Source organism: Uloborus diversus, unplaced genomic scaffold, assembly GCF_026930045.1.
Source record: "Uloborus diversus isolate 005 unplaced genomic scaffold, Udiv.v.3.1 scaffold_17, whole genome shotgun sequence".
Taxonomy (NCBI): Eukaryota; Metazoa; Arthropoda; class Arachnida; order Araneae; family Uloboridae; genus Uloborus; species Uloborus diversus.
This window is the reverse complement of record NW_026558318.1, coordinates 1325895-1345482: the sequence shown is the minus strand read 5'-3', so window position 1 is coordinate 1345482 and position 19588 is coordinate 1325895. Positions and strand designations below refer to the sequence as shown.

The 19588-nt window shown below is 32.1% G+C and overlaps 1 protein-coding gene across 1 annotated transcript in view; it reads right to left on the bottom strand.

The window, feature by feature from the left end:
* Positions 1-19588, bottom strand: part of LOC129233101 (NADH dehydrogenase [ubiquinone] 1 alpha subcomplex assembly factor 2-like) — a 74111-nt gene that overhangs the window by 35795 nt on the left and 18728 nt on the right. The window contains exon 3 of the mRNA XM_054867160.1: positions 8434-8474. Coding sequence (XP_054723135.1) covers positions 8434-8474 — 41 coding nt within the window. The remainder of the gene's footprint in view (positions 1-8433; positions 8475-19588) is intronic.

The following is a 19588-nucleotide window of genomic DNA, read 5'->3' as shown; positions in this document are numbered from 1 at the left end:
TACATTTACACTAAAAAGAATAAAATAATAGAATTCTTTAAAAAATACTAAGCACTTTTCATAATGCACTCAAAAGGGCAAAATAACTTTTCTTGGCCAGAAAGGACAATTTAATTATTCCTATAGTTTTCAAGTATTCCAAGAAAAGCACTTTAAAGAAAAGTGTGGTTCATGTCATGCAGAGAATGTCTTATCATTATCTAACTTTCAATCATAAATTTAATTGTTGAAGCATGCATATTTTTCTTAATAGGAAAGATTTGATTTGAAATGACTTGAGCCACACTTTTCTTCATTTGGTTTTATTTTCTTAGAATAATTGCAAAATACAAAAATACTAAAATTGCCCTTTCTGACCAATAAAAGTTATTTTGTCTTTTTGAGTGCATTATGAAATGTGCTTAGTATTTTTTAAAAAATTCTATTATTTCTGAATACAATATTTTTATGTTTATATCTTTTTACTTTCAAGTTAGGTAACTTTTGAAATCAACAATAATTTCCTGCCTGTCATGATTTATAAAGAAAAGCTATTATCATAGTAACTTTTTACTACAGTGAAGCACTGTTTATACATATCTCTTTTATACATTTTTGAAATTGGCCCCTGCAAAGTCGAATACACATTAGCCTATAATAAGTTTTTTTTTATTTGTACACTTTTTTCATGCAGTCCCTTCAAAAAAGTATAAGCAGTGCTTGACTGTATTTACATGCTGATTATCAGAAATCAAGGACAATTTCTACTAGATAAAATTTAATTTTGATATGGAGAATTTAATAAATATATTTTTCGAAATTTAGCAGTTATTTTCCCCTTATTTGAATCGCAATATATATATTGAAGATTTTTTCAGTTATTGTGTTTGAATTTTCCTTAGAAAACATAGAAAAAAACTGATAATCATTTTAATTAAAACAATAGTAATGACTTTAAAAATATTGCATGTAGGTATACAGTAAATTAACATAATTTACTATTTTTATAAATGCATTGCCAAACCTCTTTTATAAAAAATTAAAAGGAACCATGCAATGGTGATTATTTTGGGTTAAACAGATTTCATCTACTCCCAATAAATTGCCAAAAAAGTGAATTACTCTTGTAAGACCAAACATGTATTTCATGTGCAGCAATGTTTTGCATTTAGGTTCGATGATTCATTTGCTTGATAACTACCAGTATTAAAACAAATTATTGAATTTTCTCTGCTATCCAAATTTGAGTAGAATTTTGTGTCATAAAAATATAGATTGTATCTTAATCTACTTTTGTAGATTCTAGAATTTTGTATCTTAACCCTTTTTGTTTATTTCCTTGCATTTGTAACCTTTGAACCATATTCCCGGTTACTGTATTATTATTTTCCATTTCATATTAATTTCCTGTATAACAATACTTATTATTGAAAAGCTGTTATTTCAGTATTTTTTTTCCTTTATCAATATTTAAATTTGGTGCTATTATCTTAATCTAAAAACCAGTCTTGCATAATATAGACAAAGGTATGAACGGCGTTCGCAGAAAATGTTTGGCTCTGCAGAATTTTTTTTTTCAAATTGCTTGCATTAATATATATTTTAAGGGAATTTTTTAAAAAATCCTAGTTTATTTCTGAAAGTCTTTTTCTAAAAGCCTTTTAAAGTGCATGTGTGAAAAAAATAATGGTTTTGGCAGTTTTCTTCAGTTGGTGAAAAATAAGAACAAACTTTATTATTGCAAAAAAAAAATAAAGATTTAAAGCTTGCCTTTTTTTTTGGCCTCTTTCATATTTGAATATAGATTTAATTCTTTATTCAAGGACATGGGCGCCATGTGCAAAATTGTAGGGGGGGGGGGGCTTAGATATTTTCTGCATAGTTTAGCAGGATATTTTCCCCATAGACTCCGATTTCAGTACAGCTTAGAGTTATAAAAGTTTGACATTTTTGATTAATTATTCATTAATGGCTGGAAAAGAAATGTTATTATATTTTTGCAAAGAAAAAGTACTAAAAGCAAGGAAGTTCTAATCTCTAGGGGGGGGGGGGCTTCTGCCTCCCTTGCCCCCTTATATGGGCGCCTTTGTTCAAGGGTGAGTAAGGCGAAATAATTATTTGCAGAAAATTTTTCAGTTAGGATTTGTGTTCAAATAAAGCTTTCCATTTTATCTAAGTCTGCTAAAAACCTTGTGTATCTCAAAAGTGAGTCTATGAAATATCAACATAATGGTAGTACAATTGTTGTTGTATCTTCTGCTCAATAATGTAGCACAGCAGGCCCTGCATATTGAATTACTAAACCAGTATAAAGTGCCTTCACGAAGTACTTCATATTTGTCTTTCAAGTGGGAGAAAACTGGGGCAATTATCACACTAAAATAGTCTTTTCATTTATCACAAAACACCTAATCTCTGTTCTCAATGCATGGCGTGGCACCTTGAAGTCCTGCGCTCCTATACCGTTTGCACAGTTCATGAGTTTTAGATATCAGGGTGTTCTCCCTGACAAATTAAATTTCAGGGATAACCTTTCTCATGCAGCAGCTGATGCAGTGCTGGATTTGGTCATATCTGTCTAGAATCTTTTTGGATAATATTTTACTGTTGAAAAATCAAAATACTGAAACACTTAATTTCTCATTTAAATTTAGCAGTTATAGAAGTAGAATTTTGAAATAAAACTTATGAAACCGAAGTCTCTTCATCCCATGTTTTCAATAATTGTGTAATAATACTATGGGCGCTGACTAAGTTTTTGAAATATTTATTGCAAATGCAAAAATTTATTCCCTTTTAAGGTAAGACAAATGTTGTTCAGGATGTGATACATGTTAATAATAAACAAGTTCTCAAAGAAGAAGAAAAAAAAACTTGAGAAAAAGAAAGTTTCAAAAAGTTTATTTTATTTTCCCTCTCCACCCCTTTATATTTTATCAAGGCATTCAAATAATTAGTTGTTTACATATATTTCTTTTATCTATCCAGGATTGGTGAAAGGCACAGAAAAGTTAAGTGACGCAACTTCCGGATCTTCATGAATATGATCAAATTTTTCTATTGTAATATATGTTTTAGTAATAAATTTTTTCTCACATAAATTGGTGTGTTTACTTTGTTTCTTTTTCCTATGTGTTCAACATGTTTCATTTAAGCTTCCAAATTAAAATCCATGTGTGTATAAGAATGCAAAACTTGAAACAAAAGCTTTAAATAGTAATCATATTTATATAATATGATATTCAAATATTTTTTTTATATTTTGCCGGCTTAATGCAGCGTGAAAATAAATTCATAATTGATAGTTTGTTGTATAATAAAAAAAAAAAACCTTCAGGTGTTCTCAGAACAAAGAAGAAAAAGAAATCAATGCAAATTATTAACTTGAATTGATGTGCATTGTCAAATCCTGATATTTAGGATGAATAATAATTAATTAGTAAATAAGTTAGTATTTGATAAATTAGTTTTTGTGATAATGAATAATTGGGATTTGTTTATTAAGCTTCAAGATAATTGATAAGAATACGTGAAGTTTGGAAGTAGAAAATAGCTAGCAGTTATTATTTAAACAATATTTTTATGTAAACCATTTTATTATTTTTAAAAATTGCTGTTGCAGCAATAACAGAGTCATTATTGATAGTGTATACTAAAAATGGTATCATATATGATATTACTTTCAGTATTTCCAAAAAGAGCAAAAAAATCTGTATTTTAACTTAGCAAACTTTGTAAAGAAATAAAATTAAGAGAAAATTAGAAAACTAATCAAACAATATAAAATACTTACACACACAAAAAAAAAAGGTAAGTAATTGTTTTACATGTAGGCTTTTTTTACAGGTATTGCTACTTACTAAGCTTCAAGGTAATGATCTAAAAATACAATGAAGATTGATTTTAGAAACATAGATTCAATACAAAAAGTTTGAATAAATTGCTTTAAGTGATTGCAAAAGATTTGAAAATATTAGAACTCCATGAAGACTGCTGCATCTTAAAGTGCAGCTTAAATTGAATGCATGCTTGAAAGTCATACACTTAGCGGGATGGCAGAACCAGAATTGGTTCAAAAGAACAAAAAAAAAATTTCTTTTTAAATTTTCGATTTTTCCTTTCAAATTAAAGTTTCAAAAAAAAAATTTGGTATGGTTTTTTTTTTTTTTCAAATGAGAATGATTTAAAAATATGATGTTTTAGAGCAATTTCAAACAAGAATGTTTTACAGTTCAATAAATTATAAACTGGTATATATTCAACAAAAATTAAGAAAGTCTTGCTCATTTAGTTTTATATATATATATATATATATATATATAGTACGTGAAACACTTGATATAGTCCAATTAACATCCTTAAAAAGATCAATATATGAACGGCTATAGTTCGTAGGACATCTTTCGGACATTTGATTTAGCCCATTTAACGTCCTGAAGAAAGCCAATATATGAACGGCTATAGTTCGTAGGACATCTTTCGGACATTTGATTTAGCCCATTTAACGTCCTGAAGAAGGCCAATATATGAACGGCTATAGTTCGTAGGACGTCTTTCGGACATTTGAATTAGTCCGATTAACGTCCAGAGGATCGACCACAAAAGGCACGGTCCTAGACATCGCCGAAAAATGATCGATTGACATCATTTGGACAACCTGGGGATAATGTTTTTTTTACGTCCTGAGGATCACGAAAGTCTTAAGTCCTCGGGACCAGGCCGGACATCATAGGGACGAACTGGGGAAGAACACTTCGCGGACATTGAACGGTCCCTGGGATGTCCCTCGATGAGCACGGGATGAAATTCAAACGTCCGGAGGATGACCTAATGTTTTGAGTTAGTCCTGAAATGACGTCAGTAGGACGTCCAAAGGACAAAGTTGTGCTGTCTGGGTGGTCCTCTAAATGCATGTATGACAGAATTTTTACTGGAAAGTATGGAGGAAAGCATGTCCTTCTATAGCCCAAGTTACACAAAACAGACGGGTGTTTACCTACAAGTTTGACTAATGTCTAGTAAAAAAAAGAGAGTTTAGTGGCTTTGGGCTCAAACATCAGGTAAACAAAGTTTTGGGTTTTTCAAGCTATTACGTAAAAATAAAAATTGTACACAGTGACAGAGCTTTAGTTGAAAAAAATAATAATAAATATTTCCAACCTCTTCATTAAAATGTTTGCATTGCATCTGCATATGTTTGTAACTATATAACATGTGATTAGATGAACACTAGTGAAGAATTTGCTAGTCTTTCCCTTTCAGTGGGATTATTCCATGGATGTAGGAATAGCAGGATGGAGCACAGGGGGGAATTCTGGAAGCGATAACCATAACCGGCCGCCATCTTGGGTGTATCAAGAAACTGTGTTTGCAATGTTTAGGATACGGAAATTGTCGAACTTTTTTATCGAGTTTCAAACGGATTCGAGTTATAACGTCTTGTGTAGCCTTCAATTGCACTAATAATGCACGTAGGAAGAAGATTCCTAGCTAATTCTGTATAAATGGATAAATAATTTCTCCCATAATATATGATTCAAAAACAGATAATGATGGTAACATATAGTGTCATAAATAATCCTACATTTATCTTACTTTCAAATACAAACCAGAGTTGCTTAAAATAGCATTACAAATTCAAATTTATTACTGTGATTTGCTGCTACTCTTCGGTAACTTATAAACAATTCTATCAATAAAATTGTGAAATAAAATTCGAAACATTGCCAGATGCTTTCATTTTTTCTAATTAAGTGTAAATTAAACTTTGATTACAAAGATTAATTTTAAATAGGTTGTATTTTTAAATCAATATTCATTATTTCATCTGGTGTAAAAATTAGAAATTGAAATGCTACATAATTTAAAATCCAAGTGCTTATCTTTTTCTAAAAAAAAACAAATATTAGCTGGATATTTTATTCATGGAGGTTACAGGTTACTAGATCCATGATTTTAAGTAAAAAAATTAGCAGTTAATGCAATCTAGTAATAAAACTGACATGATGGATTTTTTCTGGTTATTGTGTCATATTTGTTTATAATAGTAAAGCTAATGTAATGTGTCAGAAGATTTAATTAACATTGAAAAGCAACAAAATTTAAATGTAAAGTCTGAGCGTTTTTTCAAACATTAAAATTAATTTAGATGTGATAAAATTAATAAGTAAGAATTTTAATTAATATTGTGACATGGTACAACTATACTAATACTTTCATTCATTACATGAAATGTTTCTTTGGGAATTTTCGAAGTTTTAAATTTGTTTACTATTTGGTTGCCGAATATTGAAGTACTTTGCCAAACCAAATATTCGGTTTGCCTGCCGATATGCAGTATACCGTATACCAGCCAAGTATTTCGTGCATCTACAAAAAAATAAATAAAGAAAGAATGAATCATCAATATTTAAAGAACTGGATGGGTAGGTTTTCAAGAAGTTGTTTAGAATGTTATGCTATTTAACATTTATGTACATGGGATTCCTTTTTAAAAAACTATATCTAAATTTTGTTACAGTATTATTTTAGTTTTATCCTCATTCCATCAACTTTATTCAAAATTAGTTTTCATTTATGTTATTCTTTTATTTGTCTTTGTTGATTTCTAGCTGCTTTCTTTCATTGTGCTGTATTCTAATTTCATAATCTGGACATAGGCTGCAAAGTTTTGATAATTCTGTATTCTTATCTATGGGAAAGTCATTTTGTTTTATTAATAAAATTAGTATTTTAAAACCAGTTGATCATTCATTTGTCACTAAATTAATTTTAATTAACTAAAGACATTAATTATGCAATTAGTTTATTGTTTGGAAATTTAAAGCTTAAAATAATATTGTGTTATGCATTACTTTTTTATTTATTTGGTAGGCAAAAAATACTTTCATTATCAATTTGAGAGATAAAAGTAAAGCACGCAAAATTTTCGCCCGAGTAATACGAGTCTTTTTTCCCCTTTCTCACCACCCAACATGGCTGCCGCTCTCTCACAGTTACTTCAAACCCGACAATGGGAGTAGATACAGCATGTTCCCTCCTGTACTCCTACCTCCATGGATTATTCTCAGGAATTGCTCACTTCTATTGATTTTTTACCTTTAACCTTGTGATTCAACTTTTGAAAATTAAGTTACTATATTTTGCTGTGAAGAATGCAAGAATTTTGAACACAACTTTTCAGTTAACCTTGTGATTCAACTTTTATAAATTAAGTTACAATATTTTGTTGTGAACAATGCAAGAATTTTGAACACAAAAGTGTGCTTTTAATTCAAATTATTATGAAAGAAGAAACTTAAATCCTCAGACCTATGTTCATTTTTATGTTCATGGAACCATTGAGTGAGCTCCATGAAACTCTGGGGTACCCGGAGTTTAAAGAAACGCTGTTATAGCGAAACAGATGTTTAGTTCATTAAAATTTGCTTTCAAACCAACTATTAGTACTAATGTTTTGTAGTTATTCTAAAAAAGAAAGCTGGAAGGTTTTAATAGCAATGGAGAATGAAAAAATAAATGTGGAGGTTTTAAACATAATTGTCAATTTGTACATTCTACTGAATTTGCCACCAATTTCATAGTGAAAATTGAAGGGAAAATCTTTCATTGTACAAAGTTTGAGTAATGCATTTATAGGTCAGAGAGGAAGGTATCAATACTCACCAGTAAAATATTGCATCAAATGATCATGAAACAATAAGACTGGTCACCAAAATTTAGCCCAAGTATCAAGCCGAATTTTTAAAAAACAACAAACTTGAAAAGAATAATAAAAAAATTGGGAGAAATAAACTACATGTATAAAGCAGTAGATTCAACAGAAAAGTGAGACTTTTCCGCCAAAATCGGGAAAGTTAGCAACTCTGAGTTTTGTTTTTGATTTGAATATATTTGGCTCTCTTCTTTCTTTTCAATCAATAGATTCTTTAACACATTAAATTTTTCTAAAATTTTTTTTTCTTCCTGTAGTACATTTAAGTTTTTCATACGAAAAACTAGTATTTTGCATTTTTGTACATACAAAGCTAAAACTAAGCACCTTTAAGGGTCCTTATAAATCAAAATTAGATAATTTATAGGACTGCATAAACCCTGTATTTATATGCCAATTTTCATAATAAGATACCATTGGGCTTCCAGATATTCAATAAGTTACAACAGAAATAACAAGCTTTAAGTTCAAATTTTTTTGGACTACTTGATACTAATGGTAAAATTCAAGTTTATTTTTGTGTATTTATTATTTAGTTAAATAACTGGGTTTTGTTCACTCAAAATTGATCAATTTAAGTTACATATTTTTAATCTAAGGTGTGTTTGATTAAACATGGTTGCTTAACTTATCATTTATAGCTGTTTCAATGAGACAAAATGGATATAAATTTAATTAATCACTTTTCAAATTGTGAATATCAAAGTAGTACAAAACACAAACAGAAATAAAAAGTATACCTCCTGAGTCGGTGGTTGAAGTCTTCTTCCACGAATCCAAGCTGTAAAAATCAAATTAGATATTTTCTGTAAAGATGACATGAAATGATCTAAGAATATTGTATTTCTACTCACTATTGTTTTAGTAAAAAGTTCATTTGAATAAAATGGAAAATTAAATAAAAACACACGAAAACAATAAGAGTAAAACCTTTTCTTCTATTTACATAACAATCATGACTTTCATTTCTAATATATTTTTGGTTCAATTAAGTGATATTTCTCTTTCAAGAAGTTGGTCAAGTCAAATAACACTTTACAAGAGTCAAAATATTAAAAATGTTTCCCTATCTAAATGTAGATAGGGATGCCTCCATATGTAATGCCGTGTGCAGGTAAACAGCAGTATCTGCAGAAATGCGTTTTGGATTCAATACTAACTACGGGGAAAGGTTGGAATTAGACGTCTTTTTCGCACCTTTTTTCAGCGGAAACCAAATAAACGAGCTTGTACAGTAAAGGTAACGTAAAATAGATGACAAAAATGCAAAAAAATGAAAAATGAAGAATTTGCAGTTACTGCCCTTTACCTGCACACGGCAGAATATATGGCTTTCAATATATTTATGTTTGTATGTGCGTGGAAGTGATGATTAGTAAGCTATCACTTACACACACATAGTAAAAGTAGGTAAAAACATAAAAGGAAGCAGCTGTAAATACACTACTGGCCATTAAAATTGCTACACCAAGAAGGCGACATGGTACAGACATAAAATTTAAATGACAGAAAGAAGATGATGTGATATGCAAATGATTAGTTTTTTAGAGTATTCAGAGAACGTAGGCGCCCACAGCAACACCTAAAATGTGCTTAAACGAGGAAATTGTACAGTCGATTTCCCACATGCAAATTCAATTTGAACATTGTTGCGTGGTACAAAATTGTTGTGATTGCCTCGTGTAAGAAGAAGAAATACGTACCAGCATATTTCTGCCTTTGATAAAGGTCAAATTAAAGCCTACTGGATTTGCAGTTATCCTATCGCAGTATTGCTGCTTGGGTCGATTGAGATCCAATGACGGTTAGCAGAATATGGATCCGATAGGTTCAGGATGGTAATACAGATCGGCGAGCTGGTTCTCAACGGCCAGTAACCACTAGCAGCCGAGAGGACATGCATATTATCCACATGGCCTTAATGGATCATACAGCCACATCACGAGTCAAGAAATTAGGTCATTTGCAAGACAGCAAGTGTCTGCACGAACAGTTCGATGACGTTTACAGCAGCATGGACTGTCAGCTCAGAGACCATGGCTGCGGCTACCGTTGATGCTGCATCACAGACAGGAGCTTCTTCAATGGTGTGATCAGCAACGAACCTGGGTGTACCAATGGCAAGACGTCATTTTTTCTGATGAATCCAGGTTCTGCTTACAACATCATCATACCTGCCAACCTCCGAGAAAAAAAATCCGGAAGATTTTTTTATTTTTATCCACAAGATTTTAACGCAAAATAAAATCAAACAGGACACCTACCCTCTTTACATTTAACAATATATTAGTTATGAATTTCATATCAATTGAAATTACTTTTGTTTAGTAAATATTACTTTTATTGCTTTCTTTAAAAGTTTGGAAATAACATTTGTTACTCATCTTAAAAAAAGAACGAAGCAAAAACAGCTCGAATTGAGAGAATGAGAAGATAATTGGCGCCGAAATTGTGCCCCTAGTTGCCCGCCGCGTCGCTTGCTTTGATTGGATCCCGATGAAGTCATGCGCTGTATCACTCAGTGACTTCATAATCTTGCCTCGCTTCTTCTCGTGCCATTCTCTTACGGCAACCTTTCCTTGGCCTAAAACGCGGTGCCGCGTTCCACAAAAGTATCGTTAGCGGCAAAATTGGCGAGATAATTATTTTTCCTACAAAACGTGAAAAATCCGGAAGATTTTGCTCATAACCGGAAAAACGGAAAAGGACATAAAAATCCGTAAAACTTCCGGGAAATCCGGAAGGGTTGGCAGGTATGCATCATGATGGTCGCATCCGTGTTTGGTGGCATCGTGGTGAACACACAATGGCAGCGTGCATTTGTCATTGTCTTACTGGCCCATCCCCTGGCGTGATGGTATGGTGTGCCATTGGATACACATCTCGGTCACTTCTTATTTGCATTACGGCACTATGAACAGTCGGCGTTACATTTCTGATGTGTTACAACCCATGGCACTACCCTTTATTCGAGCCGTGCGAAATTCTACATTTCAGCAGGATAATGCACGACCGCTCATGGCTGGTATTGTGCAGACTTTCCTTGATCCGAAAAATGTTCGACTGATGCCCTGGCCAGCATGTTCTCCAGATCTCTCACCAATAGAAAACGTCTGGTCAATGGTTGCTAAACAACTGACTTGTCAGCAAACGACAGCCACTACAGTCGATGAACTGTAGCATCGTGTTGAAGCTGCATGGGTGTTCGTACCTGTACATGCCATCCAATCTCTGTATGACTTAATGCCCAGGCGTATAATTGCTGTTATTGCTGCCAGAGGTAATAGCTCTGAGTACTAATTTCTCAAGATCTATTCACCCAAATTACTTGAAAATTAAATCATTCTTTATTTTCAACATAATATATGTGTCCAATAAATATCATTTTGTTATCTGCATTTCTTCCTGGTGTAGCAATTTTAATGGCCAGTAGTGTATATTGCCATAAAAGGCAATATGTTTTATCATCAATGAATAATACTTTTTACTGTGAACAGGAGCATTACAACACCTTGTCCTCCCATTCAATAACATTTTTACAGAAGTTATTCAAGGACAAGATAAACTGAAAAACAAACAACTTCAATAATTTTTAAATAATAATTTAAAAAAAAATAATGAATTTGAATTTTGACATCTTGAATTCAAATCATGTTTTTCGCAATCACGTATGCATGTGTGTTTGTGTCTGTGTGCAGGCATGTGTGTGGATATGTGTATGTGTACGTGTGCATGTATGCGTGTGTAGGATATGGACGCAACCAGGAGACGGTTTTTGCTAGAAGAGCAGCATCATGAGGCAGGTCAACGGTGATACTGAAGAAGGAGACGGGGGAAAAATAAAATCAAAGGACACCAAAAAACAGTCAAATGAGAACAATAAGCAGCGTGATTGCTCAAAAAAGAGTAGATCAACAAATGCTTTTTGAGGGTGAATACAGTAAGCTTCTGATTATCCGTGGAACAGGGTGGCACCGTAACCACGGATAAATGAATTCATGGATAATCTACAAATTAGGTTAAAACTGTACTAGTGTAAGCAAACAGAGCATAAAAAGATCAATGACACTTTCACTTGCCCATATTTAAACTATAGTTAAATCGATAACAATGTAGGTAAAAACTAGAAAAGGATCGCTTATTATTATTTGTAAGGTTCAGTCATTAGTCAGGCAGACTAATGACTGATAAGTCAGGATTTAAAGTTTAACTAACAGTGCAGCATTGCTAGTAACAAAGCCAATAAGATACTTGGGTTTATCAATAGATCTATTTCAAACAAATCTAAAGAAGTTCTTCTGCCCTTATATAGAAGTTTGGTAAGGCCCCATTTGGAGTATGCTGTTCAGTTTTGATCTCCTTATCTTAAGAAAGACATGTATTGGAAAAAATGTATTGGAAAGGGTTCAAAGGCGGGCTATTGGAAAAAATGTATTGGAAAGGGTTCAAAGGCGGGCTACAAGGCTAATAAATGGACTTTCCCACTTAGACTATGATTCTAGGCTTAGAAGGCTAAAAATGTAGTCTTGAGCAAAGAAGAGACCGAGGGGACATGATTCAGTTGTTTAAATTTATTAAAATGAAAGATGTTACGGGGTTGAAGTTTCACACTGAAAACAGGACAAGGGGTCATTGTTTTTAAGCTATTTAAATCTCAGATTAACATGGATGTTAGGAAAAATTGTTATTATAGCAGGGTAGTGGAACCTCGGAACAGCTTACCGGAAGAGGTGGTCATGAGCAAGGGAGTAGATAGTTTTAAGAGAGCCATTGATCTTCACTGGGGATTGTATATTGACTAGGACCAGTCTAGCTGGGCCCAGAGCCTGTTGCTGGTCATCACTTTTGTACTTGTATTGCAAATGGATTACACACATATTAGAGCAAATCGTGCAAACAGAAATAACTGCAACAGATCAATCTAGATAACCCCAAACACACAAAGGAGAGGGGGAAAGGAATCTTTTTCAAGACTGGTTTGCTCACTCGTTTATGCACTAAGTAAAGTACATATAAAAATCGGTAAGTAAGGTAGGTCTAAAAATCAGTAAGTTTGTGAAGAAGTAAAGTAGTAAATATTCTCAATATAAAAATCAGGGTATCAACTAGTCAGGTTTAGGTGGCTTTAAAAGTTCTAATGTCACTAGAAGGGCCAGGGAAGAAAGCAATAAGAATGTCTTAATTATTAAGTATGCACTCATTAAAAATAGGTGCATTTATCTATATATTCAGTTAATTATTGCTGAAAAAAATGAAAGTGTGAAAGGCCGTGGATAATCTGCATTGCGTATAAACCGCTCGCTGATAATTGGAGAACTGTAGTTTAGATTTAGTGAGCTATAGAATTCTTGCAACAAAGTTACGGCAACATGGCACATGTAGAGCCCCTATAACTGGAGAGGCCGACGCATCCGCCATTTTGGAGCAAGCGTACAACAGGGAAAGCTACCTTTATTGGCAATTATTCGCCCAACAGGGAACGAGAGAGTCGGAGAGCGAAGGTGAACATTGGCGAAATTTTGGAAAACATGTTGGCGTCATTTCCAAGCTGCCAGTCACTTTGCGAGCTATTATTTATCCAATTCTTTTTTCTTTCAGCATCTGCTGGAAATCTGAAGAGCTGAAATCCTTTTTTAGAGCTGTTTACCACAATTAAAAGCTGAACAACCACCCATTTGACTCAATTTAGCACATGTTAAAGAAATGTAAACATCAGCAGCAACGCTATCGCTACGAAGCATTGGATCAAGTTTGCTCCAAAATGGCGGGATGCGTCGGCTCCTCCACTATAGGGGCCTTAGGCACATGCAAAGCATAAAGAAATATTGCTTCACTGAACTAGTTTTCCACTAGAAGAAAACTTGTCCTCTAATAGGAAAAATTTATTGACAGTAGAATTTTTTACTTTCAAGAAATTTAAAGCTTCTAAACATTTCTAAAGCAATGTTCAAAAGCTTTTGGACAAGTATTTTAGCAACAGATACTTATTTAAATTAAAATGCTATAGATTGCTAGGATTAAACATGCAAAAACCGCAAAATGTCATTACATCCAAAATATTTTAAAGAAAAATGCTTTATAAATTGATGCAGGATTTGAAATTCTCTCTAAATTTCACTAGTAGTAATTAGCTGACCCCCCTACAGAGATTATAGCATCATTTAACTTTAAAAATTTATGATGAAGGTATTGATTAATTTTGGCAATATTATTTTAAATAGAATGAAGAAAAATCAGTTTTGTCTCTTAATAATAGATAGTTTAAAAAAAAATCATTTTAGACATTGCAGCAGAACTTGAACTTCCAAATTCTGTTTTCTGAAGGTCTACACTGTTGATTGTGGATTGTTTTTCATACACAATATACATTTCATATACTAGACAAAAATTGCTATTTTTAAAAAAAAACAAGAAAAACAACGGTTAAATATTCCTGTGAGAGGCAAATATGTATAGATCAGTGAAATAGTTTTTTTATAGGTCAGAAAACTTCTCAAACCTCAATGCATGAAATATTTTAAATTGGTCCCAGTTTATTCTTGTATTTCTGAGAACCCTTGTCAGAAGTGGCACAACTATCTCAACTTTTGCAGTGAAATATCCTGCCATGAGTTGAAATCAAAACAACTCTGATTTCTAAGAAGCATGTAAAGCTGTTGCTGCTCTAATCATACTTGCCAACCTCCGAAGGAATAAAAACAGGAGATTCCACTAGAGGTATATAGATGACTCACCAGCGACATATCTTCACAACAGAATTATTATATTATGCTTTTAAATAATATGAATACTAAATTTAAAGTGAAATGGGGATTTTTGACAGATGTAAGCAAATTGGTTGCAGCAAGAAAAATATAGTGCAAAGGAAAAACCAAGTAATAAGGAGTGAATTTGCTTAAAGTTTCATACATTCCCCAGTCCTCTACCAAAAAAAGTATAGCTACAAAAAATTTAATTACTAAAATCCCCCCCCCCCCCCAAATCAATATATAGTGAAAATGAAATATAAAATAAGTAGGTATAGGGTAGTACATGTTAAAAACAACTTCAAACTTTCAAAAATTATTGAAATATTTTCAAGATGCAAAAGGATTGAAATCGGCTGTAATTTTCGGCAAAACACGTGCTTCGTTGAACATGCAATGTGGAAAGCTTCCAAAAAATTAATATTTACTAAATGAGTTATTAATTGGACAAATTCTTATTCTCTGACATTGGTATACTAGAACAGGGCGCCATCTAGTGAGAAGAAAGTGAAACTTCTTGATGATTAATGAAAAAACTGCAAAAACGGGAGAAAATGGTAAAAAAAAGGGAAATCGGGAGATGGAAGCAAAAAACGGGAGTCTCCTGTTAAAAACAGTAGAGTTGGCAAGTATGTAATGGTAAGGTTAGAAAACAAAATTATATGTAGTTTTACATTATTGTTGCATGAATAGTTATTTAAAACATAAAGAAGCAGTAGAGTTAACACCTATAGGATCAGAGAGCATATTTTTTTAAATTGAAACTTGGATGCATTGGAAACCTGGAGCTCTGTGAGTAAGATATCACATATCTGACAATAAGATAAAGTTAAAGAAAGTAAATGCATTTTTAACTTCTCAATGTTATATACTGAAAATACAGTAATTGCGGTTAAAATATTGCACAAAATTTCATTAATTGCATTAAAGGTTCAACTCAAATACCACTGAAATAACAGTTCATGTAAAGTATCGGGTGGTGAATTGAATGTTTTTTTAAAAAACAATTATTAGAAACAATATAATGGGAAAATATGTATGAAAAATCAGTAAATAAAACACATACCAGTACATAAAGATTCTTTTTTTTTCTCTTTGTATAATGTAGCTGCAATGAAATATCTGTACAACCATCAATGAGCAAACTGTTGTTATGGATATTAGTGTGAGATTTGGTTGGAAACAATGCAGAGAAACTTCTCTTGATTACAATAAGAGATGAAAACAAGCATCTCAATTATACATGCATGCCTGTATAAACACACAATGTATAAGCAATCTCCTCCAATTATTACTACATTTGAAAGAAATGTGGACAAAAAATATACGAGCTTTTTGGTTCAATCAATCCTAGAGTCACATAACTATCTACATATTGTCAGGGGCCAATCCAGGATATTTTTCTTGCTACCTATTTTTGTGAAAGTATTGCATCATTCTATTTTTGTGAAAGTTTTTTTTTATCAGCATTGTTTTTGTGAACTTTTAGAGGCATCCTAATTTTTGTAAAAAAGAAGTAGAACAAGTGAAATTTTAGTTCCAAAAGTATAAATGTCATCTAGTATTATTTTTAACAGGTTTCGTTTTTTTTTTGGGGGGGGGAGCTAAAAACCTAAGAAGTACCAAAAATATCATCATAATTTCAGCTTAATGGGCTATGTACTGTGTACAATATTGGAAATTATGAAAAAAAATGGTTCCCCAAAACATGTTTAAAAGATTGCGATGATATTGCATAAATACACTTTGGCGAGAAACAGCTAAAAATTAGTTAAAATACCACAAAAAAGGTTGTTATTTAAGCGATTGTTCATATAAACCTACTTAGAATTTTATGTTATAAGTAAATTTTGTTTTAAACAGAGAAACAAATTTTATATTTTAAAATGCCAATTTTTGTGAAATTTTCGATGTTTTCGTGAAGCTACCTGATTTTATTACTTGATTTTTGTGAAAGTACCTATTTCAAAACAAGATTTTTGGTGATGGTACCAAAAAACGGTAGCAAAATCAGCATATACAGCCCTGATTGTTCACATCAAGTTTTTGTTTACAAATGTTTTCTCTTTGATTTTGCATATACATATGTGTGCAATATACATTTTGCATATACGGACCCTGTACGGAAGGAAGAAGATGCCAAAATAACTTTATTTGCCTCCAAAAACAAGGCGTTATTCAAAAATGAGATTTACAAATTGCCATCATGCTAGCAAGAAGTCATAAAAATGGAAATTATGCCATACAGTAGGGGAGAGACTGGGGATACTTGATCAACACTTCAGTTTTCAATTTTTTTCTCTGCTGCAAATTATCAGTTTTTTTTTTTTTTTTTTTTAAATACGTAAACAAAGGTAATTTTTCCCTCTATCTGACAGTATTTTTTTAGTTGAAATGAAACAGATAGTTTTGGTAAAATAATTTCTTTCAAAAATCTCATAAAGGGATCATGTATCCCCACATTAAGGGATACATGATCCCTTCATGGGGGATACTTGATCCCGCTGAGGAAATACATAGACTTTTCATTAGATCGGCAATTTATTTATGGATTGTAGTTTTCTACATAATGTTTCTAAAAAAAAAAAACAATTTCTAATTTTCTTGATTAGATTATAATAATGTGAACACAAAACAACATAGTTTCAACTTTTACTAGACATTTGTAAAAAAAAAAATGTACACAACTTTCATGAATTTATGATGTTTTTGATCAGTTACTTGTTATCCAATGCAGTTGTGAACAATACTATATTTTATAAATAAAACTATTTTTTAAAAGTAGCGTAATGAAGCTAAAATTACAACAAATAAAAAAAATAGGACGACAAGCACGAAAATAATTTTATTTGCTTCTTGTCTTGCAATAATAAAATTAAAAATTTCATCATTTGAATGAATTTTTAAAAAGAGGGGGGGGGGGGGGGGAATGTAAGTATCAGTGTACTCATAAAAAAGAAAGCCTAGCTTATATGTTTTCAAAACCTGAAAAGTCAAATCAAATCAATATGTGATCAAGCTTGAAAAACTACGCTAGAGAAAAATCCAACAAGATCCTTAAATTTTAGAGACTGTTATTACTGGTTTTTGAAATAAATGGTTCAATTTCATGCTTTAATATAAGTCCTGTTTAATAGGGCAGGGGCCAATCCAGGATTTTTTTCTCTCTACCTATTTTTGTGAAAGTATTGCATCATTCTATTTTTGTGAAAGTTTTTTTTTATCAGCATCATTTTTGTGAGATTTTAGAGGCATCCTAATTTTTGTAAAAGAGAAGTAGAACAAGTGAAATTTTAGTTCGAAAAGTGTAAATGTCATCTAGTATTATTTTTAACAGGTTTCTTTTTTTGGGGGGGGAGGGGAGCTAAAAACCTAAGAAGTACGAAAAATATCATCGTAATTTCAGCTTCATAGGCTATGTACTGTGTACAATATAGGAAATAATGAGAAACACGGTTTCCCAAAACAGATGTTGAAAGATTGCGATAATATTGCATTAATACACTTTGGCGAGAAACAACTAAAATTTAGTTAAAATACTACGAAAAGGTTTCTACTTAAGCGATTCTGCATATAAACCTGCTTAAAATTTTATTTTGTGAGTAAATTTTGTTTTAAACAGAAATAGAAATTTTATATTTTAAAATGCGAATTTTTGTGAAATTTTCGATGTTTTTGTGAGGCTACTGATATTATAACTTGATTTTTGTGAAAGTACCGATTTCAAAACAAGATTTTTGTGATGGTACCGAAAATCGGTAGCAAAATCAGCCTGTATTGGGCCCTGTAGGGTCAGGGTTAATGAAGGTTTACTAGTTTTTCCATCAAAGAAAAATATAAAGCTATGAAAACTATGTTTCACAAAAATATCAATTGGTCAGAGATAAAAGTAATATTACATGAAATACACCGCCAGCTCAGTCATTCCAGCTGAGGACTGCAGTTTCATGCTTATTAGCACTCATCAGCCCGGCATAAGAAGTGACTGAGCTGGAGGTGGAAAATCTCTGCCTTAGCCCTGACTATATGGGAGGTAACTTACTGAAAAAAAAGAATATTATTCAGATCAGCTTGGATATTTGAATTATAAAAAAACAGTATAGAGGTAAAGATCCAAAAGAACAGCTGTTTACAGTTTTGCTGCTTTTCAAGAGCTTATCACAAGGAAATTCAGCATAGAATTCTTTACAAGTTTGAACATAGGTTGATATTTTATAGTTTTTTCATTTATTCCTCACTTTAGAATAAGAAATACTTTAGCATTATAACCAAACATTTTCATGCACACTCCTGTTGTTTTGTAACAGGTGGAAATTATTGTCAGGCTGAAATGATACGGCTGACTCAAAAGTACAAATTGCAACTAATTTACTGAATTTTTATGATATGACTAGCTGTACCCGACGAGCGTTGCTACGCCAACAAAAAAATACATCATTATACTGATTTTCATGACAATCGGTTGAACGGGGCAGAAGTTGCTACTCTGCAGTGCCACCTGGTGGTGAGTGGCTTCAATGAGCACACACATGTGATATTATGCACCTTCTCTGTGGAAAAATACATATATATAGCAATTTTCATAATAATCGCTCCAGGTATGAAGTGAAGCCGTGATTCTACTCAAATTTTGTATTCACGCAGTTTGCAAGATCAATCCATCGCTAAAAATATCAAATAGAAAGTTTTAAATCCCCCCGTTGCATGAAAAGCCATAAAACAATGAAGAAAGAATTTATTTGTTCAAACTCAAGAAAAATGGCTTCTTATCAATGAGATCTTTCACACGAATTAATTTCTGCATTTTATTTGTATTTATCCAATGGATTGTGACTTAAATTGGAGTAAAAAAAGAACTATCAATCGGATTTTTTTCGAACTGGTCTATAAACATTCCCAGTACCAAAAATAACAAACGGTGAAAGTTTCAGCCAAATCTGCCAGGTAGTTTTTGAGTTCATGGATGACATACAGACAAACATTCATTTTTATATATATATAGATTACCATGGATTCAGATAACAGAAGGTGTGCGAATGTTAATATTAATGGCCATTAATAAGGTAATACATATTGCTTGTCTAAGCAAACTGGCCTCATATCAGAAAAGGAGAGAATTTTCTTTATTTGAATCTTAGATTAGCTGAGT